Below are 20,785 nucleotides of genomic sequence, written 5' to 3' on the forward strand. Positions count from 1 at the left end.
CAAACAGAAACAGAGAAAAACAAGTATAAAGTCAAGAAAATAAGACAATTTTTAAATGACAAAGATGCTTATTCGTTGCATAGGCCGGTGAAATATAGGTTTCCAGGATTGAGAGTACGGGTGAACAGCCGAGATGATATGTGGGATATTGATTTGGCAGATGTGAGTCGGTATGCTAAGAAAAATGATGAAATACGATAGAGATCCGTCACCTATGCGTTTCTCGTGAATATATGCCTTGTAGTTACATGACTGTTGAGTAAAGCATGTCAACGTATCTACCTAATGCACCGATGCTATGACGACAACACACAGTTCACGTATGTCAACTTTGTCCTTCTTTACAACATTTTTAACAACATCGGGTAACATGGTTGCACAACTTGATAACGTGCCACACAACAAAATCAGCCTGCCACACAGTGAAAGCAAACATTTCTGCAGTTCAGATGTTTTTTTCGTTGATTTGTTATCGTCGTGAACACGACATCTAAACGTGGTATGTGCACAAGTGTACCTTCAAATGACAACGCAGTATATTGCCATCAACTGGTTCGTACGTAGTGGTCCGGGAAACTGCTCCTGAACAGTAAGTATGCTCAGTAGAATCAGGATCAGTAGCTTCAATAGTTCTCACCTCCTAAGTGGTCTAGTTGTAGAGCTTCCGCCCTGTCTGGCGCTCGGCATTAATGGGCTAAAACAAGGACTTGTCGGCTCGGAGTCAGTATACTGTGTCTGAGTAGGGTATTCATGTTAAACTGCGGCATGGTATCTCAGTGTGCTAGCACTATAAATCGGCATCAGTACGGACTAGTACAAGCAGCCACACACACATACGTGCATGCACGTCGCTATATAAGTGCAATACTCTTGGAAGCGACGTTAACCCAATTTCACCTCACCTTTCATACAATTTCCATCACAACTTTGCCATTTAAGCGCAATGGAATCTGATTTTACAGAAAATTAGAGTCTTTTTATCCTCTGTGATGTTGGTCACGTGAAGAGCCTAGGTTAGAATTGGTCTTCAGCAACTCATGCTTGTCGTAAGAGGCGACTAACGGTATCGGGTGGTCAGGCTTGCTGACTTGGTTGATGCATGTCATCGTATCCAAATTGCGTAGATCCATGCTCATTATGTTAATCACTGGATTGTCTGGTCCAGACTGGATTAATTACAGATTGTCGTCATATGGCGGGGATGTTGCTGAATGCGGCGTAAAACAACAAATAATCAAACTGTGGTGTTGACGTTTTATATTTGCTGTTAGTTCCGAAAACTTCTGGTCCCGGAAGGGCCAGGAAGTGATCAGCTGATATGCTTGATGCTCCTTCCGATTGTGGAGGGGCACGTGTGGCCCAGTCGTCTAAGGCGCCGCGATTCGCTTCGCAAGAAACCTATGATTGTGGGTTCGATTATGTTTCTAGGTTTGTCAGCACGATGACCGTGCTCGTGGGTTTCACTGAAGTGGTAAACGTCTGAAACTTTCCTCCCACATTAAGCTGACACGGGTTGATATGACTGGAATAATGTTAAAAGCGGCGTTATATCCAACTCACACACTCACTCCGATGGTGGACATGCGGACGTATCATCCACAGCATGACATTCATCTGACACGTGTTTATTGGGGACTTAATTCCAGAAAGATACAATTGGTAAACATGTTTATAACTACCCGCAAAAAGGCTATAACCGCTAGCGTGGGCGTGGGCGTGGGCGTGGGCGTGGGCGTGGGCGTGGGCGTGGCACGTACGAGGACGCCCAATGAGTTGACCTTGATTACCTGTATTGCACTACGATAACATCTCTTCCCCAAAACGAGAAGAGGCGGTCTTGGTGTATGTTATATATGAAGGGGCAATGGTGTAGTCTCGTGGTTAAAGCGTTTGCTCGTGACGCCGGAAGTTCAACTGGTTCAATGTGTGATAAATATATCTGGTATCCTTCGCAGTAATAGTGCTAAAAGCGGCTTTAAACCACACTCACTCACTCACTCACTCATCCTATCGTACGTTCCTGGGGTAGCCTTGTAGTTTAGGTATTAGCCGATGAATACATACCGAACCATGGCAGGGTGTGAATTTCCTTTACAGAACAAAAGGGTAGAGCTTACATTTTGAAGAGGTGCATCTCTGTTCATAAACCTACCATTATCTGGCAATTGTTTCTATTATTTGAGGCATATCAGTCCTTTAGGTCAATACAGTGTCCTCCTATATTCCATATTTCAGCTGATCACACACAATGTCCTCCGCCATCTTCCTCCTGCTCCTGGCGGGTCTGGTGGTGTCTGTCATGGCGGACTACACCGGGAAGCTGCTGCTCGTCTCCATGGACGGCTTCCGGTACGACTACCTGGACAAGGTGGACACCCCCAACTTTGACGACTTCGCCAGGCACGGCGTTAAGCTGCCCTACATGAACAACAGCTTCACGACTTTGACATTTCCAAATCATTACACCATCGTGACTGGTGAGTAAGAAACAAAACAGTTCTTATCTTATCATGGTCGCGACATGGTCGCGACTGGTGCTTTAGTGTACATCAACGCTTGTACGCACACTCAAGCTGACCTAGGTCGTCATGTGTAGATCCCCGACTTCAGATGTATGCCAGGTTGTTTTTAAACAAATATTGAAAGCGGCATTATCATCGCTTTTTGTGTAGACACCCTACCCCTCCCACTCCCCCTCCATAGATTAAATAAATAAATAAATAAATAAATAAATCACCCTCTCATACAATTTAATTCCAGTTATGTAGCAAATCATTTCAGAAGTTCAAAACTTGCACGTGTAAGAAAATCATCTCTGATAATTTCATACCAATATTACATAATTTTCTTGAAATGTTACTTTCCCTTATCATATCTCGTCCTTTAATGTGTTTGTGGAGAGTGTTCCGCTCACATGGAAAAGATGAATTAAAACGTTATCTACCCTATCTACAGGTCTGTGGGAAGAGAGTCATGGCATCATTGGCAACCACATGTACGACCCCGAGTTCGACGCCACCTTCAACATGGGCACCAAACAGACACGCTGGTGGGATGGGGGAGAGCCGTTGTGGGTCACAGCCAAGAAGCAGGTACACTCATATTTCAGAATGCATTTATTACAAAAAGCCATCCTTAACACTTTATGACAAGAGATTGACTTCAAAGTTCCAAAAGTCAGCAATTATACAACTCAAAGTTTGCTAAGGATCACCGTTTGATGATATCAAAAATATCATCCAAAAATAAAGATTGTACACAATGATGGGGTAATCCCTATTTGACCTCAATTTCATGATACACGGACGAAGGCATGCAGTCACGGGCACGATGTGCACGAGGTGAGTGAAAACCTGTGTTTGGATGTATCGTGACAGAATCGTTGCACATCGTTATCATCATCAACAACAACGTTTGCTACTGAGGATTGCAACAACTGAATGCATTATGCCCCCTCAGCGTCAAAGACGTCGTTTGACGACCGAAGAATTAGGCAGATGCATAGGCATGCTTGAAACTCGGTCAACACAACCTCACGTAGCAAACCTCTTAGGTGCCTGCCAAAGTGTTATCAGCAGGGCATAGAATCGATGTTTGGACGTTTGGATCAGCTATCCAGCGACATTCAGGTGGTCGAAAGCGTTACACCATACAGCGGGAAGACAGTCTCAATCAAGACTTCAGCGCCTCGGGCCTTTGCAATCTACATTTCACATCTTTGAGGATACTCTGTCTGCAAAGATCAAAGAGCATTATACGACTCAAAAGTCATCTAAGGCCTCAATAAAGCCGTACCACCGGTGGACAGGATACGCTCACCAGATATCATCCGTGTTTGATTCGGAAATACTATCATGCTTATGATATAGCCGGAATTGTACAATGGATTCTGCATCTAACAGATATTTCTTATGATTTTGAAAAGGGTTTTGTCGTTTTTACATTGGAAACACTTTATGCAAGAGACGTCATCGTTACATGATGGATATGCACCGGGTTGGCAAAACAGGAGGAACCCTTATGAAATAGGGTGGGGTTTAGTTTCCAGCTGGCCTCTAGTGTATTAGAGGATGTGATTGACTTGGGATGTCGCCGCTTTGGTATTCCAGCCATGTAATGGCAGGGGACACCAAGAACTACATTACCTAGGTATCTAGCTGCCTGTATATATATAAATTAATTGAAAGTAGAAGAAATTTGGCAATACATGATGGATTCCGTCTTTACCATACTCGTTGTTGTTCTCAAGTGTGGATACGAAGTTAGTGGGTGAGTTGGGTTAAATTCGCTGATTCGATTCCCCGCTTGATATTGATATTACCGCGTATGAGCTTAATGTGGGAGGAAAGCCCTATGTTATCCACGTCTCAGACGTTTGCAACTTTGGTGAAATCCACGTGCACGGGCATGGTGCTGACAAACCTAGAAACATAATCAGGGTGACCCGGAATTCAATCATAGGTATTTGGTGTGCCCAAGGGACGCAACTCAGGACAGCGAATTGTGGCGCCTGAGACGACTTCGTCACCCGTGCACTTGTGATATAAGTGAAGTACTGTTCACCACGGGATTAAACTTCACTGACTCATGTGACTGTGCGAAATATGTATGTCACTCGAATATTTACAGGTGGCCGTGACTGCGTCATAAAACAAAAACCATTTCGGAAATTGTTTAACATGCCATGGATATTAGTTAAGCGCCTTTTTGGTTCAAAAGGTCATCATATATATACATTGATACTGGGTTTAGATACAGTAATTTAGAGGTTGCGAAGATACATACAAACTTTGATGGAAAGGTTCTTATTCAAAGATGTGAGTGAGTGAGTTGGGTTTAACGCCGCTTTTAACAGTAGTCCAGTTATATCGCGGCGTGTCAGCTTCATGTGGGAGGAAAGCCCGAAGTGATGCAGGTCTCAGACGTTTTCCACTTCGGTGAAACCCACGAGCAAAGGTATGGTGCTGACAAACCTAGAAACACAATCGGGGCGAACCGGGATTCGAACCCACAATCATAGGTTTCTGGAAACATGTATTGTCCTATGTGCTGTTTCAGAACTATGCCTCGAACAAAAGGAAAAGACCGACTTAGTGAAATAGATATCGTTATTTAAAACAATAAAACCACTCCTCAAACATTCACAACTCATGACAGGGGAGATAACCACTTTGGGTTACTGATTGTTAAATTGGCTGATTGGCTTTGTTAGGCCAGAATACAAAGGTCGCTTGCAACCAACCAATTACATCAATGAAAGGGGTGGAGGGGTAGTCCAGTGGTTAAAGAAATCGCTCGTCACTCCAAAGACCCTGGTCACATAATCACTGTAAAAGAGAATATCAAAATACTATATGTTCCACTTCCAGGGCCTCAAGACGGGCACCTACTACTGGCCCGGCAGCGAGGTCGAGATTCAAGGTGTGCGCCCCGACTTTTGGTTCCCCTACAAAGATGACACCCCATACAAGGAGCGAGTGGATACAGTCATGGACTGGTTCAAGACCAAAGGTGTCCAAATGGCGACACTGTATTATCCGGAACCTGACCATACAGGACACGGGTATGGTCCAGATTCTCAACAGGTTAGGGACAAGGTCAAGTACATGGATGGTATCCTTGGTTACCTCGTGCAAAAGTTGAAGGAGAATGACCTGGAAAATGAGGTCAATGTCATCATTACCAGTGACCATGGCATGGTTGCAATTGACAATGTCAATAAAGTAAGTTCATGTGTTTTGATACATAAGTTACTATGGGTATCTGGATATGGGATGACCTTAGTTACAAATATCCAAATTTCACCTTTTGACCGTCTCTTGTGTCGTCTAAAATTCCCATGTCTTCCTTTGATTGCAAAGCCAAAGCTGACAATGGAAAGTCTCATTATTATTATTATTTACAGATTAAAATAAATAACAAATGCAGCAAAAAGCGTTTGGGTGATACTGGCACAGTCAGGCTGGTTAGGCCCATCATCAGCCCAGGGCCCTTGCCCCCTCTACACGCAGCCCAGACAGCGAATGGGAAGCGCTGCCTAGTCAAACCCACACAGAATGTTTCGGAGAATTTGAAGACTCCCCAACACTGCAGCCTTATGCATTACCCAAATTGTCAGAAGGGTTGTTTTCCTGGTGGCAACCCGGGTACTCTCCCAATGTCAGTCAGCAGATTGGGAGGTACCAAACCTAAGGCATCGAGAACACTGGGGAGTCGGACAACTTGGTACTTGGGATGCAAGCGTGACATTTCGAAAGCGAGGTCCGCATATTTGCCATGTTTTTCCTCAATCTTGTCAATCATATTGGTGTCAAAGTGGACAGAAAATTCAGTGATATAAATGATTTCATTGGATTTGCCTGGATACGTCTGAGGTTGTAAATGGGACTATTCCAAAGAATTAGTTATCATTTTCCATGACGCCCTCTACATATTCCGGGTCGTACCATGGGTGGACCCCTGTGTCAAAACCACAAGCATGGCGAAGACGGTAATAAAATGATCGAGCTACACCATCATGTCGTTTAATACACTGTGTTTGTGCCAAAGCTGGGCATCCACTGGCAATGTGTTGGACAGTCTCATTAAATTCATTACATAATCTACATTTCATATTTACATTTTGATGCAAAATCACACATTGACGGTTTCGAGTGGGGAGTGACTGGTCCTGAGAAGCAAACAGAAAGCCTTCTGTTTCACTTTTTTTTGCAGGCCAGATGACTTCATCCAAGCGAAGGACTCTGCAGGAGTGGTCGTTCAGATAGCCTCTCCTTTAAAAAACTGAGTCTGGGCCGACTTGATATGGCACTTCGCTTTGTTGACACTCATTTCTGTACCGTCTAGCAGCACAGAACCATCAACAAAATCAACACCGACATTGAGATTATGTCCCACATCCTTGGCTCGTTTGAGAAATCTGTGGAATGCCTTGTTTTCATCATGAATCTTGACATGCTTCACAAGAGGATCATCAGACAAATAAATGTGTGCAAAAGTGCACAAAACATTTCTATCATGAAGAGCCCCACGGTTAATCAAACCACGTCCTCCCATTATGATTGGTAAATACAAGCGATTTAGGGAAGAGCTAGGGTGGTGGGATCTATTGTCTGACATGATTCTTCGTGTGAGGGTGTCAATACCCTGAATTTCTTGTTTCGTCCAATCAACAACGCCAGAGGAAATATGAAAGGACGGGTACAGCATAAGTATTTGTGGCTTTTACTATATTGCTAACGTTCAGCTCTGAACTCCAGGTTTTCTTAAGTCTACAATTGTACTCTGCACGAAGTTTGTCCTTGATATGGGCATTCTGGAGTTTGTCCCTAATCTGCATCCCTAAGTACGTGTAGGCCTGACCTTCCACGAGATGGTCAATAACTCCTCCAAGTAAACTAACTGATCCTCCCTCTTCTACCTTGCCGCGTTTCAGATGAAGAATGTTGCATTTGTCGAGTCCAAAGGACATGCCGCTATCATTAGAAAAGGACTCGACAAGGAGAAACTGTTTTTTGAGTGTGGATCCTCCATTGGCAATACGTTCAATATTATTATTATTATTATTATTATTGTTATTATTTTTAATATTATTATTATTATTATTTTTATTATTTTTATTATTATTATTATTATTATTATTACATAATGCAAGTGGTTTTTTTCAGGTCGTCGATATAACTGATCACGTAAACATGACACAGGTTGAACGTATCCCGATTTACGGCCCCGTGATGCAGATTCAGCCGAAGGAGGGACAGGTTGGCGATATCATGGCAGATCTGAATGGCGTTCCCAACATCACAGCTTACAAGAAAGAGAACGTCCCTGAACATTTCCATTACAGTAACAACAGAAGGATCATGCCCATCGTCATCATAGCAGATGAGGGTTGGCAGCTGACCACTGTAAGTCTTGGATGACCGCAGGGAGTTATGAGGTTATAAACACAGGGAAGATAACCACGGTATGCCATGGTGATCAAATGGGGTCATGGCCATTATAGTCATTTCAGGGGAGATAACCGGTGTAAACTGTGGATGACTTAGAAACCTGTCCCTCATAGTATACCAGATGTGTAGGGTTATTGCAAGCACAACACATAAACATAGGTTTAATAACTCTAAAACAATAACGATTCCAACTGTACATTGGATTTCTTTGCAGGACAAGGCGAAACAGGCAAAAAATACTTTAAAGGGCACCCACGGCTATGACAACAGATTGATGTCAATGAAGCCGATATTCCTGGCGAGAGGACCCAACTTCAAGACCAACTTCACTTCAGATCCTATCAAGATTGTCGACATCTACCCTCTCGTGTGTAAACTGCTCAACATAGAGCCAGCGCCGAACAACGGGAGCCTGGACCGAGTCAATGTCTTCATTCAAGACGCTCCTCCAATATCAGGGGCTTCGACCGGTGCATCAATACTGCTTTTCGAGTTTCTGCCTGCATTCACAATCGTCGCCAACTTTATGTTGTAGATATGAAACTTTCAAGCCATTAATTCATGTTGCACATAATATTCAATGATGAAGCGCTATTTACGGCGAAGGTCTTACAATGTTCACAATGTTCACCATCGAGACCAAATGATCTCACTGATTACACATACATATGCAGGAACATTATCGCTTCTGAAACTATGAAATACAAAACTATTTCTATAGACCCGGGAAGATCCGGTTTAGAATTGATCTTCAGTAACCCATGCTTGTGGTAAGAAGCGACTTACGAGATCGGGTGGTTGGCCCGGTGACTTAACTGATGCATATCATTAGATCGGCGCCTATGATGTTAGTCACTGGATTGTCTTGCCCACTTGATTATATGCAAATGACCGTCATACAGCTAGAATAGTGATGAGTCCAGCGTTAAATATTTAAATTTAAATTTAAATATTTTGTTTGGGATTTTGAATGGAGACTGGCTATTTTGCAGCTATACAACCATTGTATATATATTTTGTGCCAGGCAATTTTATTTTCAACAGTCTGAAGCATCATTATCATTTTCAAGAATTTTCTGCAATATAAAATAATCGATACAAACCCAGCAAGGAAGGTAAATACATATTGCTGGAGAAAAACTGTAAACATTCACAATATGTCCATGTAACGGTGCTCAGTCGTAGCTCATTTCCAAACATTTCAAAATATTCCTTTTAGTTCTGAATTTTAATGTTCACATAAAACAGATTTATGGTTAAGTTATTATATTAATTTAGAAATGCATGACTGAGGAGCCTATTTAACCATGTATGTATTTGTTGTTACGTCTTTTTAGTACCATTTACCAACATATACTGAGGGGCAAAATAAAGTATACCGTGTTTTTTTTATGTAATTAAAAATTACAAGCACTGTTGCTAAATTTGATTATGTCTATTCAACCATCACTTATTCCTGCAACAGTTTGTAAAAAGCAATCTGTGGCTTGGTATGTTTTTTGTAAAAATGAATGGAGCCAATGAAGACTTCGGTTAGAAATTATTAAAAGTTTTAAATAAAATTATATTTTAAAAAATAAAACCCCGAGAAGTATTGACTGAGCGCCAGACAATTTATTTGTTGGTTGGTTGGTTTGTTGTTTAACGCCGCACTCAGCAATATTCAAGCTATATGACGACGGTCTGTAAATAATCGAGTCTGGACCAGACAATCCAGTGATTAATATCATGTGCATCGATCCATGCAATTGGGATCGATGACATGCCTGAACCAAGTCAGCGAGCCTGACAACCCGATCCCGTTAGTCGCATTTTACAACAAGCATAGTCGCCTTTTACGGCAAGCATGGGTTGCTGAAGACCTATTCTACCCCGGAATCTTCACGGTATTTGTTGGATATAATATCGCTAACTTAAGGTATTTCTAATTGTAAATCTCTTATATGATAAAATCAACTGAGAGGCATAGTTTATTTTGCTCTTCTGATATATATATTTATGTTTCTATAAAGTAATACAAATTATCACTTTTACAAATTTGGATGCACTGTCATCGTAGATGCAAGATACTAGTGCTGTAAATATGTCCGTACTAATTATTTTGGAAGTGTGTAAAATAACTATGACTACTTCTGCTTCGTATAAACTGTAATGTAAATTCGAATGGCAGAAGCTGTCAATTATTACCAATAATATGTCCTAGTAAAATACAGTATTGTGTCATCAATCAGCGTTATTTCAACAAAGCGGAAATAATATGTATATTATTGTGGCTTGTTATTTTATTGTTTCAATTAAAAAATCTGTCTCGCTCAATCTTCCTACTCAATGTTACCTTTACTGAATCTGCCTTAAGGTGTCTTTGTGTGAACCTATCAACCGTTAATATGCATGCCACAAGTCAACGTCTAAGGGATCACAGAATGTGAACAAGTTATTAATTCCTTGCAAACAGGAGTGGGAAATTCACGAAAGCGAAGTTCACAAACTATTCACCAAAGCTTGGCCTGATAACACTTTGTGTGAGTGAGTGAGTTGGGTTTAACGCCGCTTTTAACAGTATTCCAGTTATATCACGGCGTGTCAGCTGTTGTGGGAGGAGAGCCCGAAGTAATGTAGGTCTCAGGCGTTTACCACTTCGGTTAAACCCACCAGCACGGGTATGGTGCTGACAAACCTAGAAACATAATCGGGGCGAACCGGGATTTGAACCCACAATCATAGGTTTCTGGCATGCCCAAGGGACGTAACTCTGCTCAGCGAATCGCGGCGCCTTAGACTACTGGGTGACCCGTGCCCTTGATAACACTTTGTGATTGGCGAGTATGCATTTTCAACCTATAAGTTCAGAGAAAGATTCTTCGGCCGCCCAAATCAAGGAAATATTCGTATCTGAATAATGTGTGTAAAGTCAAATAACACAACTGTACTGTACGTTCATATTATAAATGATATTTTGACAGCATTCAATTGGCATCACTTATAAAGTGAACTCTGACATGTTCCCTATGCTAGTTCCAAGGATCCACTCAATAAAACACTGCAGGGAGAGTAAAACCATGAGGGGTCTCTGCAGTGTTTTATTGAACGATAATCAACGACCAAACAATCGTGTATTTCTTATATGAGATATCAACATTATGAACAGCCTCTTAAGGATGTTAATAAATTGTAAAGTTTTGAAAACATTTACCTGTATTTAAAATAATGATGACTCCCTCAACAGAATCCGGCCTCGGCATTGTCGGACAAGTCCATTTTATGCACATGTGGGTATTTCCCACATATCTCACCTCACATATCACAAACCTCACCTCGACTACTCGATTTACGTCGACCAATATATGACGTCATTAGTTGCGAGCGCATGTTCGAATCTCTAGGATGACGTCATGATAGAACAATTTTCAATCATGGAATAAACCACGCTTCGTTGTTTGCGTTGTTATCGCGTATCTATCTTTAATTATATAATAAGGAGTGAGAGAGAGAGAGAGAGAGACAGAGAGAGAGAGAGAGAGAGAGAGAGAGAGAGAGAGAGAGAGAGAGAGAGAGAGAGAGAGATCGGTCATCTATGAATATATGCCCTGTAGTTACATGACTGTTGAGTAAAGCATGTCAACGTATCTACCTAATGCACCGATGCTATGACGACAACACACAGTTCACGTATGTCAACTTTGGCCTTCTTTTCAACATTTTTTAACACAATCGGGTAACATGGTTGCACAACTTGATAACGTGCCACACAACAAAATCAGCCTGCCACACAGTGAAAGCAAACATTTCTGCAGTTCAGATGGTTTTTTCTTTGATTTGTTATCATCGTTAACACGACATCTAAACATGATATGTGCACAAGTGTACCTTGATATGACAACGCAGTATATTGCCATCAACTGGTTCGTACGTAGTGGTCCGGGAAACTGCTCCTAAACAGTAAGTATGCTCAGTAGAATCAGGATCAGTAGCTTCAATGGTTCTGACCTTCTCCGTGGTCTAGTTGTAGAGCTTCCGCCCAGAGAGCGGAAGGTCCAGTGTTCGATCAAGGTCGCGTCATACCAAAAGACGTTAAAAGATAGCACTTGCTGTTACCCTGTCTGGCGCTCGGCATTAAAGGGCTAAAACGAGGACTGGTCGGCTCCGAGTCAGTATACTGTGTCTGAGTGGGGTATTCATGTTAAACTGCGGTATGGTATCTCAGTGTGCTAGCTCTATAAATTGGCATCAGTCTGGACTAGTACAAGCAGCCACACACACATACGTGCATGCACGTCGCTATATAAGTGCAATACTCTTGGACACGACGTTAAACCCAATTTCACATCACCTTTCATTCAATTTCCATCACAACTTAGCCATTTAAGCGCAACGAAATCTGATTTTACAGAAAAATAGAGACTGTTTATCCTCTGTGATGTTGGTCCCGTGAAGATTCTGGGTTAGAATTGGTCTTCAGCAACTCATGCTTGTCGTAAGAGGCGATCGGTAAGAGACGGTATCGGGTGGTCAGGCTTGCTGACTTGGTTGATGCATGTCATCGTATCCCAATTGCGTAGATCCATGCTCATTATGTTAATCACTGGATTGTCTGGTCCAGACTGGATTAATTACTGATCGTCGTCATATGGCTGGGATGTTGCTGAGTGCCGCGTAAAACAACAAATAATCAAACTGTGGTGTTGACGTTTTATATTTCCTGTTAGTTCCGAAAACTTCTCGTCCTGGAAGGGCCAGGATGTGAATTTCCTTTACAGAACAAAAGGGAAGAGCTTACATTTTGAAGAGATTTCTATCATTTGACGCAAATCAGTCCTTTAGGTCAATACAGTGTCCTCCTATATTCCATATTTCAGCTGATCACACACAATGTCCTCCTCCATCTTCCTCCTGCTCCTCGCGGGTCTGGTGGTGTCTGTCATGGCGGACTACACCGGGAAGCTGCTGCTCGTCTCCATGGACGGCTTCCGGTACGACTACCTGGACATGGTGGACACCCCCAACTTTGACGACTTCGCCAGGCACGGCGTGAAACTGCCCTACATGAACAACAGTTTTGTGACGACCACCTTCCCTAACCACTACACCATGATAACCGGTGGGTACATGAAAGATTGTGGTTGAAATTGAAACGTGCATAAACTTGCGCTTTACCAGTAAACATAATTTGACGAAATCGGAAAGTATTATTGTGCCATAATCCCAGGAGTTTACTTATAAATTATATCATTCGTATGGCCAAATAATATTTGTATGTATCTAGTATGAAAAACAATATCTTGTTCCCGGATGTATTCATTTGAGCGTTAATATTTATTATATACAATGTTCAAAAGAAAGGTACTGACTACATTTGAGATAAAATCGAAACCCTTGAACAATTATTTACTCTCTGAAGTTTTCAACACAATAATATGAGTAATTGAAAATTTGAGTCCCATCTACTTTCTTCTATGTATGTTATGTGCGCATTGCCTCACTGTCCATCATTTACGCTTATGAAGCTTCATGAAAACCATTGATACGTATGCCTGCTTGAACTGAAATAAAACAAGTTTGAAAAAGAAAATAAACCAATAGTTTCATGATGACCCCCTTAATTAATTAAATCAGGATATCCGTTGGGTATTGGACAATCGCATCGCATTGACAACATCCCTCAACCATTACACCACGTGTTGTTTTATATTTGTTTTCTGTTTTATTTAAACCATCTAGCCTAGTGTTTCCAAACCGCATCCCATCCCTACTCCAAGTGATTAATGAAACAGGCATAATGCTGCCTTTATACCTTCATTGAAACTAATATGAAAGGATGAATATCAGGTCTGTGGGAGGAGAGCCATGGAATCACAGCCAACTACATGTACGACCCGGTGTTCAAAAGCTCCTTTACCATGAGGACACATGCACATCAGTGGTGGGATGGGGGAGAACCGTTATGGGTCACAGCCAAGAATCAGGTACTGTCACAACACAGATTCTACAGAACATCCAATCAATTAAGCCAAGAAAGTGACGTTACCTTGCGAGATTTTATCTCTCTTTTTTTATTTTAAATCAGGTGTGGCATTAGATTTTTTGACCTGCTATCTATTTTCATATTCTTCCTTTGTTGACTATACGTTGTTTCAGTGACTCATTATAGTGAGCGTCAGTGAACCGCTTTGAACTGTTACACCACGGCTTAATGTAGGAGGGAAGTCTGAATTGTAAAACCAGTGAGCACAGTGCTGGCAAAACATGGATTCTGAGCAGTACGAAATTTGGATTCAAACTGATAATGAGCGAGTTTTTATGCCACTTTATGCCAATTCTGCACAACGAGTTTCTGCCCACAGAATAGCTCAAACTTTTAAACAGCTTCAAGGCAGTACATTTTAGCTAATGACGAATGAGTGAGTATGGTTTTACACCGCATTTAGCAATTTTCCAGCAATAGCTCGGCTGGGGAAACCAGAAATGGTGACAGAATCTATGACTGATCCATGGTTACAAATTGTTCAACAAAATAAGCAGGGGTTGATTCTCACGAGAGATGATAAACCTAATGCTTTTCTCATCAGAAGTTAAAAGCCTTGGAATCCTGCTGTGCTGAACCCTTTGTTATACACACTTCATTCCTCAGTATATAACAACTTTCTCAGAGATGCCTTCCGTATATATGATATGTTGTGAGGCATCATCCCTAATCATATCATTTTTTTTTCATTTTCCTTAGTGATGGTAGTTGAATGTCTTGTATGATCTTGTATGATCTTCGATACTCTCACTGCCCCTCTTGAACCCGTGACCACCTCAACGGAAGGAGCCTCAGCACCTAAAGTTGACAATATAAAGTTAGCGCTTTCTGTTGGAAATATTTGATGACAGTCTGGTGGCCCATTTTGGCAATGTTCATCAACAGAGAATACCTTGTCTCGCTGATGCCTTCAGAAATATGCTGCCTGGTGTGTATGTGGTTCCATTGCAGCTTGTAAGGAGGGAAAATATCATTCATCATACGTGTAAACTGAGGGTGTACTATACATCCTCCGTAGTGAGGTTCAGGACTTTATAGCCACTCCTAGTAATTGTTCCTTCACAACTTCACTCTGCTTTGAGAGCAGCACATGTCTCTTCACCTTCAGGGTCTGAAGACAGGCACCTACTACTGGCCCGGCAGTGAGGCTGAGATAAGAGGCGTGCGCCCCGACTATTGGTTCCACTACAAATACAGCACACCATACAAGGAGCGAGTGGACACTGTCGTGGACTGGTTCAAGACCAAAGATGTCAAAATGGCGACCTTGTATTACCCGGACCCTGATCATACTGGACATGGGTTTGGTCCGGATTCGCAAGAGGTCAAAGACAAGATAAAAGAAATGGATGGCATACTTGGTTACCTCGTTCAAAAGTTGAAGGACAATGGTCTTGATCACGAGATCAATGTCATCGTGACCAGTGACCATGGCATGGTTGCAGTTGATAATGTCAATAAAGTGAGTTAGTATCTTTAATAATGTATCTTTCAGCAATTCAGTAGCAGTAAGTGATGTTAGGGATCCGTCGTCTTGATAATGGGAGGGGGATAAGAGGATTCTGATACAATTGATAGATCAGTAAATTATGTGTGCACATTGAAACATATGTGCCTAGGTGCTACATTTGCTGTTAATCTGCTGTCTTTATTCTACATTCTCTACGTTTACAACAGAACAGATGGGCTCGAGCTTATCTTATGTATATCCTGCACAATATATACTTACTCATAAGTGGGTATGCAATGGAGTCATTGTAGAATAGCACTTTAAAATATCAAGACTGTGCGAATTGATAATAGCTTCCTTAAAACATATATTTTGTACTATTCTTTAAGGTGGTGGACATATCTGATCACGTGAACATGACAAATGTAGCTCGTGTCCCGAGTTACGGCCCCGTGATGCAGATTCTGCCGGTAGAGGGCCAGGACGACGCCATTATTCAGAGTCTGGCTGGCGTGGAACATATCACAGTCTACAAAAAGGAGGATCTTCCTGAACGTCTCCATTACAGCAACAACAGAAGGATCATGCCAGTTGTCATCATAGCAGAGGAGGGTTGGCAGATAACTACTGTAAGTCACTGGTCATACATGTAGATGGGTCATACACAGCGTCATCAAGAGAGGGGAGATAACCACTGTAAGTCACTGGTCATACATGTAGATGGGTCATACACAGCGTCATCAAGAGAGGGGAGAAAACCACTGTAAGTCACTTGTTATACATGTAGATGGGTCATACACAGTGTCATCAAGACAGGGGAGATAACCACTGTAAGTCACTGGTCATACATGCAGATGGGTAATACACACCGTCATCAAGACAGGGGAGATAACCACTGAAAGTCACTGGTCATACATGTAGATGGGTCATACACATCGTCATCAAGACAGGGGAGATAACCACTGTAAGACGCTGGTCATACATGTACATGGGGCATACATATCGTCATCAAGACAGGGGAGATAACCACTGTAAGTCACTGGTCATACATGTAGATGGGTCATACACATCGTCATCAAGACAGGGGAAATAACCACTGCAAGTCACTGGTCATACATGTAGATGGGTCATACACAGCGTCATCACGACAGGGGAGAAAACCACTGTAAGTCACTTGTCATGCATGTAGATGGGTCATACACAACGTCATCAAGACAGGGAGATAACCACTGTAGGTCACTGGTCATACATGTAGATGGGTCATCCACAACGTCATCAAGACAGGGGAGTCAACCACTGTACGTCACTGGTCATACATGTAGATGGGTCATACACACCGTCATCAAGACAGGGGAGTCAACCACTGTACGTCACTGGTCATACATGTATATTGCTCATTCTCGCCGTCATCAAGACAGGGAGATAACCACTTTATGAAATATAGATCATAAACACGGCCATATTTTGCTAATTTTGTAAGGCCAGAAATCAAAGACCTCTTGCAACCAACCAATTAAGTCATTGATAGTTTAAATTAGTTTCCCCATACACTTTGAGGGAGCTAACCAGTGAACATTGCTGATCATAGATTGGCCGTAAACCGTTGACTTGGTAGGGGAGACAACCAATATAAGGCATGTGTTATGATTATGTTGTATTTGATATATTAAGACCCAGGTTTTGATTAGGATTGGTTGATCATCTACAGGACAAAGCGAAACAGGCAAGGAAAACTACTAAGGGCACCCACGGTTACGATAACGCACTGATGTCTATGAAGCCTATATTCCTGGCTAAAGGACCAAACTTCAAGACCAACTTCACTTCCATTCCAATCCTGAATGTCGACATCTACCCTCTTGCGTGTACACTCCTTAATATACAGGCTGCGCCGAATAACGGAAGTCTGGATCATGTCCGAGGCTTCATTCGGGACACTCCGATCTACCCAACGACTTCCACGAGCGCAACACGACAAGGCACGACTCCAAATTCCGGTGCTTCTCGTATGACGTCACTTTCGCGCAAGTTTATGCTGATCACATAGTTTACATCTTTCACCATGGCCTACTACTACTAATGCTACACTGTTTAAAACTATAATGGAAATGATCAATACTGCTTCAAATGTCAAATTTGATTGTGTTGTATGTAATTCCAATTTCCAAATTCCGGATGTACACACAGAATGTCAATCCCCGTTTGTCCGTGTATTGGTATTTGTCACAGAGTGCCCGCTTATTCAGAATATCCAGAGGTTAAAAACAAAACCCGACACATCCATTTTCCAAAGCCACAATAAATCTCTACTAAAGGCTGAGTCGATTGTACAATTCCAACTATATCATAAGCATGTGATTATGAATCGCTATCAAAAAGTGATGATCCCAGGTGTTCACGAAAAGGTGAGCGTATCCTGCCCCACCCGGCAGCCGCCACATTCACATGCAAAGGCAAGTCAATTGTACACCTGAACAAATTTGGAACAAGTGAAAATAGGGACTTGCATTGGACAGAATTATTGTCACTGATGCGTCAAATTTGAAAATGTCCTCCACATGTCTACCATAAAACGCTTTGAAAGCTTTACTTAGGACTTGAATGTTGTAACCTTGATCACACAACTTCTGAGCAAGAGTCGATTGACACTTTTTGAAATCTTGATAGATAGAGCATTTTTGATTGTATCTCAGAAGTTGTGAAATGTGTATTTCTTTATTCATTTCGCACTGTAGGCCATCGGCCCATTGTACATTTAGATAGTCAGGTCCACAATGGACATTAACGAGCTCCCAATATTCATGGCACGGAATATATATAGTGAAAGGTTTTTCATGGTTTCAGCATGACATGATGACAACAATAAGTTAAATTTATGTAATGTAGGATGGACATGATATTTTCCTGGAATATATTTGTTTTTTTTAGATTATTATATACTTTAACAAATTAACAGAAAATTGTATTCGTTTTGGATAAGACCAATGATACAGAGGTTACAAAGTCTTTGGTCTCTTGGGACATTGTGATATCTACCCACTTCAATATGGAGTGTGTGAGAACTACAACGATAGCAGGAAGGCGCAGTACGACATTTACCAATATTGATATTTAGAAGATACGGTTCAACACAAAAATTTAATTTAAATAAAGAATAGGTGTACATTTTCGGACCACTAGCAATATCTGAATGCCATTCTTGTTCATGTATATATTTTAATCGTGATACAAATTCAAATATATATAGTTTTGGGTAAAAAATTGATTGGTTTTCCCAAACATAGCCGAAACCAAATTTATATAATTAATCTTGCCATTTACAGCTTCTTTAAACAAGAGATTATAGCTCTTTCTTGGGTCACGACTATTAGTCATAGATATAATCTTACACCAGTAAGTAATATAACGCTTATATGCTCAAATGTACAAATAGTCCTTGGTCCCAGAACGAAAATTTGGCAAATTGGTACCACTTGGGGGGGCAAAGGGACATATGCATTTTTGTACAGCCTAGTATACATTAGTCATATTATGATATGATAGCAAGGTTTTTACGGCAGCTTATTCATAGAAATGACCTTTGACATTTGAGGGTGTCTAAAAATAGTAACAAATATTAAACATTGGAAATGAAAGATTTTCTGTCCCTTTTACCCATTTAAAGCATAAATATGTATGTCTTATTGATACTTTAATATCATATAGCCATATGTATGCTCATCTGAGTTGTGAAATGATAACATGTAATTATTTTAGACCTTTTTCGTAAGTTGGACATGATTTTGTCCACCACAAGGTATCAAAATCTCAATAATAGAAAATAGAATCTGTTAGCAATCTTGATTGTCATTAAGGTTTTGTCTACTGATTCTCCATCCACAATTTCATTGAAACACAACTAAGTCACACTTGAATTCATGGTACCTACATGCACTAGTGTGTCCAAGGTCAAGGTCAACATGAGAGAACATGTCTAAATAGTCAGAGATAACATGCAATCCCTCTTTATGCTGAGTGGTTGAGATTCGTGAAGACTATGTCCATGTTGTTAAAGAGTGAAGTGCTGTCCTAAGAACTATCTTCCAAGGTAAGCTGTTCTTCAACAAATACAGGCTGGATCTCACATAGAAGAGCATGGGGTGAATGTCAGTGATAGTGACGTCTGAGTTGGGTGGAATGACAAGCTTCCCAACTCCTGTTCACTTGACTAATCCAAGCTGAAATTGTCTTCTCTAAATCTCCCATTCCTGTAGCACGATGCCTATGCTTGAGGGTTGTTTAACCAGCACTGTAGGCGTCTAAGACCTGCCTTACTTCAATAAGAGCTGACATTAAAATACACTTGATGATATCTACATCATTACAAATATTATCAGTTCAAGTCAATCTTCTTCGTCTCCACAACTGTCGCCTGACTCGCTCTCCTCACCAAAGTTGGTGCATGTTTGGAGTTTGCACATGCTAGTACAGGTCAGTCCATTTAAGATGCATGTGCAGCTGGGAGGTTTGCATGACTTGGGACACTTGCAGGCTAACAGCTGCAACACAGCTTCAGGCGCTGGAAGACCACTCATCCAGTCAACTGCCAGGTCGTATCCATCAGCCGTCTGTTCCATGGTCCATCCAAAGCCATCAGGTGATGGGATGTTGGGCCTGTTGTCGAGAGCTTTCTTTCATATTGCTGTTTGATAGTTGGCTCTCTGTGAATGTTTCATCAAACAATCTCTGCATGGTGGAAGTTGGTGGGATTCCATTTCACCTTTTTTTGAAAGGAAAAGGTTGTGCCGCAATATATTCACATGCTTGAGAGAGAAACCATACAAAGAGCACGTAAACTCCTCAAGTATGGAAAACACTTCTTCTGGAAACTTATGATGGAGTCCCAGTTCTTTGAAGCAGGCTTGGTACTTCTTGTTACCTTTAAGTAATCTCAAGGCAGACAGTTTACCTTTCCCAGCAAAGGAGCTGATGGTGTCACATCCTGTGAAGGCATGGCATCCAAGAATGGCTTCAGATACATTTTGACCCAGTGCCTTCCTAACATTGGATATACTGATGAAACTTGTTCTGTTTCTTGTTCCAAGCTTCATGTGGACATCCGACTGCAGGTGGGAAAGCAAAGACAGGCATAGGAGAAATACATTGGTATCCTCAGGACATACAATAATGGTGCAGTTTTCTCCAATTCCCTGGCCAAAGTTGATTTACTTGTCTTTCTGAGTGATCCATCAGGGTATGCAAGTGACAGTGGTAAAGGTCCAAGCGGGTGGCTGAATACAGATTTCATATTGAGTTGTCTGCTCTGTGCTATTGTGACCATATGAGCAAACAGATTTCTATCTGCTCTGAGCACTACTTCAG

General features: G+C 41.5%; 2 protein-coding genes across 2 annotated transcripts; both read left to right on the forward strand.

Moving 5' to 3' along the window:
• Positions 1-507: 507 nt before the first annotated feature.
• On the forward strand, positions 508-10,255 carry LOC139452545 (ectonucleotide pyrophosphatase/phosphodiesterase family member 5-like). Its single transcript, XM_071234058.1, has 6 exons — positions 508-589; positions 2,236-2,477; positions 2,956-3,092; positions 5,370-5,723; positions 7,668-7,907; positions 8,167-10,255. Exons 2-6 carry the CDS (start codon positions 2,249-2,251, stop codon positions 8,485-8,487), a joined length of 1,281 nt encoding a protein of 426 aa, XP_071090159.1. The 5' UTR covers positions 508-589; positions 2,236-2,248; the 3' UTR covers positions 8,488-10,255.
• A 1,505-nt stretch (positions 10,256-11,760) lies between these two features.
• On the forward strand, positions 11,761-18,297 carry LOC139452755 (ectonucleotide pyrophosphatase/phosphodiesterase family member 5-like). The gene is made up of 6 exons (XM_071234349.1): positions 11,761-11,891; positions 12,809-13,050; positions 13,779-13,915; positions 15,083-15,436; positions 15,814-16,053; positions 17,133-18,297. Exons 2-6 carry the CDS (start codon positions 12,822-12,824, stop codon positions 17,469-17,471), a joined length of 1,299 nt encoding a protein of 432 aa, XP_071090450.1. The 5' UTR covers positions 11,761-11,891; positions 12,809-12,821; the 3' UTR covers positions 17,472-18,297.
• Positions 18,298-20,785: the final 2,488 nt, after the last annotated feature.

The sequence above is a fragment of the Haliotis cracherodii genome, unplaced genomic scaffold, assembly GCF_022045235.1.
Source record: "Haliotis cracherodii isolate W230 unplaced genomic scaffold, xgHalCrac1.p SCAF_9, whole genome shotgun sequence".
In the NCBI taxonomy this organism is placed as follows: domain Eukaryota; kingdom Metazoa; phylum Mollusca; class Gastropoda; order Lepetellida; family Haliotidae; genus Haliotis; species Haliotis cracherodii.

What these genes read in the sequence shown, in the direction of transcription:
- LOC139452545 (XM_071234058.1), top strand. Translation starts at nt 2,249, where the DNA reads ATGTCCTCCGCCATCTTCCTCCTGCTCCTGGCGGGTCTGGTGGTGTCT. An exon ending in TCATTACACCATCGTGACTG is followed by an intron (nt 2,478 to 2,955) that starts GTGAGTAAGAAA and finishes CCCTATCTACAG; the next exon opens with GTCTGTGGGAAGAGAGTCAT. An exon ending in GGGTCACAGCCAAGAAGCAG is followed by an intron (nt 3,093 to 5,369) that starts GTACACTCATAT and finishes TTCCACTTCCAG; the next exon opens with GGCCTCAAGACGGGCACCTA.
- LOC139452755 (XM_071234349.1), top strand. Translation starts at nt 12,822, where the DNA reads ATGTCCTCCTCCATCTTCCTCCTGCTCCTCGCGGGTCTGGTGGTGTCT. An exon ending in CAGTTGATAATGTCAATAAA is followed by an intron (nt 15,437 to 15,813) that starts GTGAGTTAGTAT and finishes CTATTCTTTAAG; the next exon opens with GTGGTGGACATATCTGATCA. An exon ending in AGGGTTGGCAGATAACTACT is followed by an intron (nt 16,054 to 17,132) that starts GTAAGTCACTGG and finishes GATCATCTACAG; the next exon opens with GACAAAGCGAAACAGGCAAG.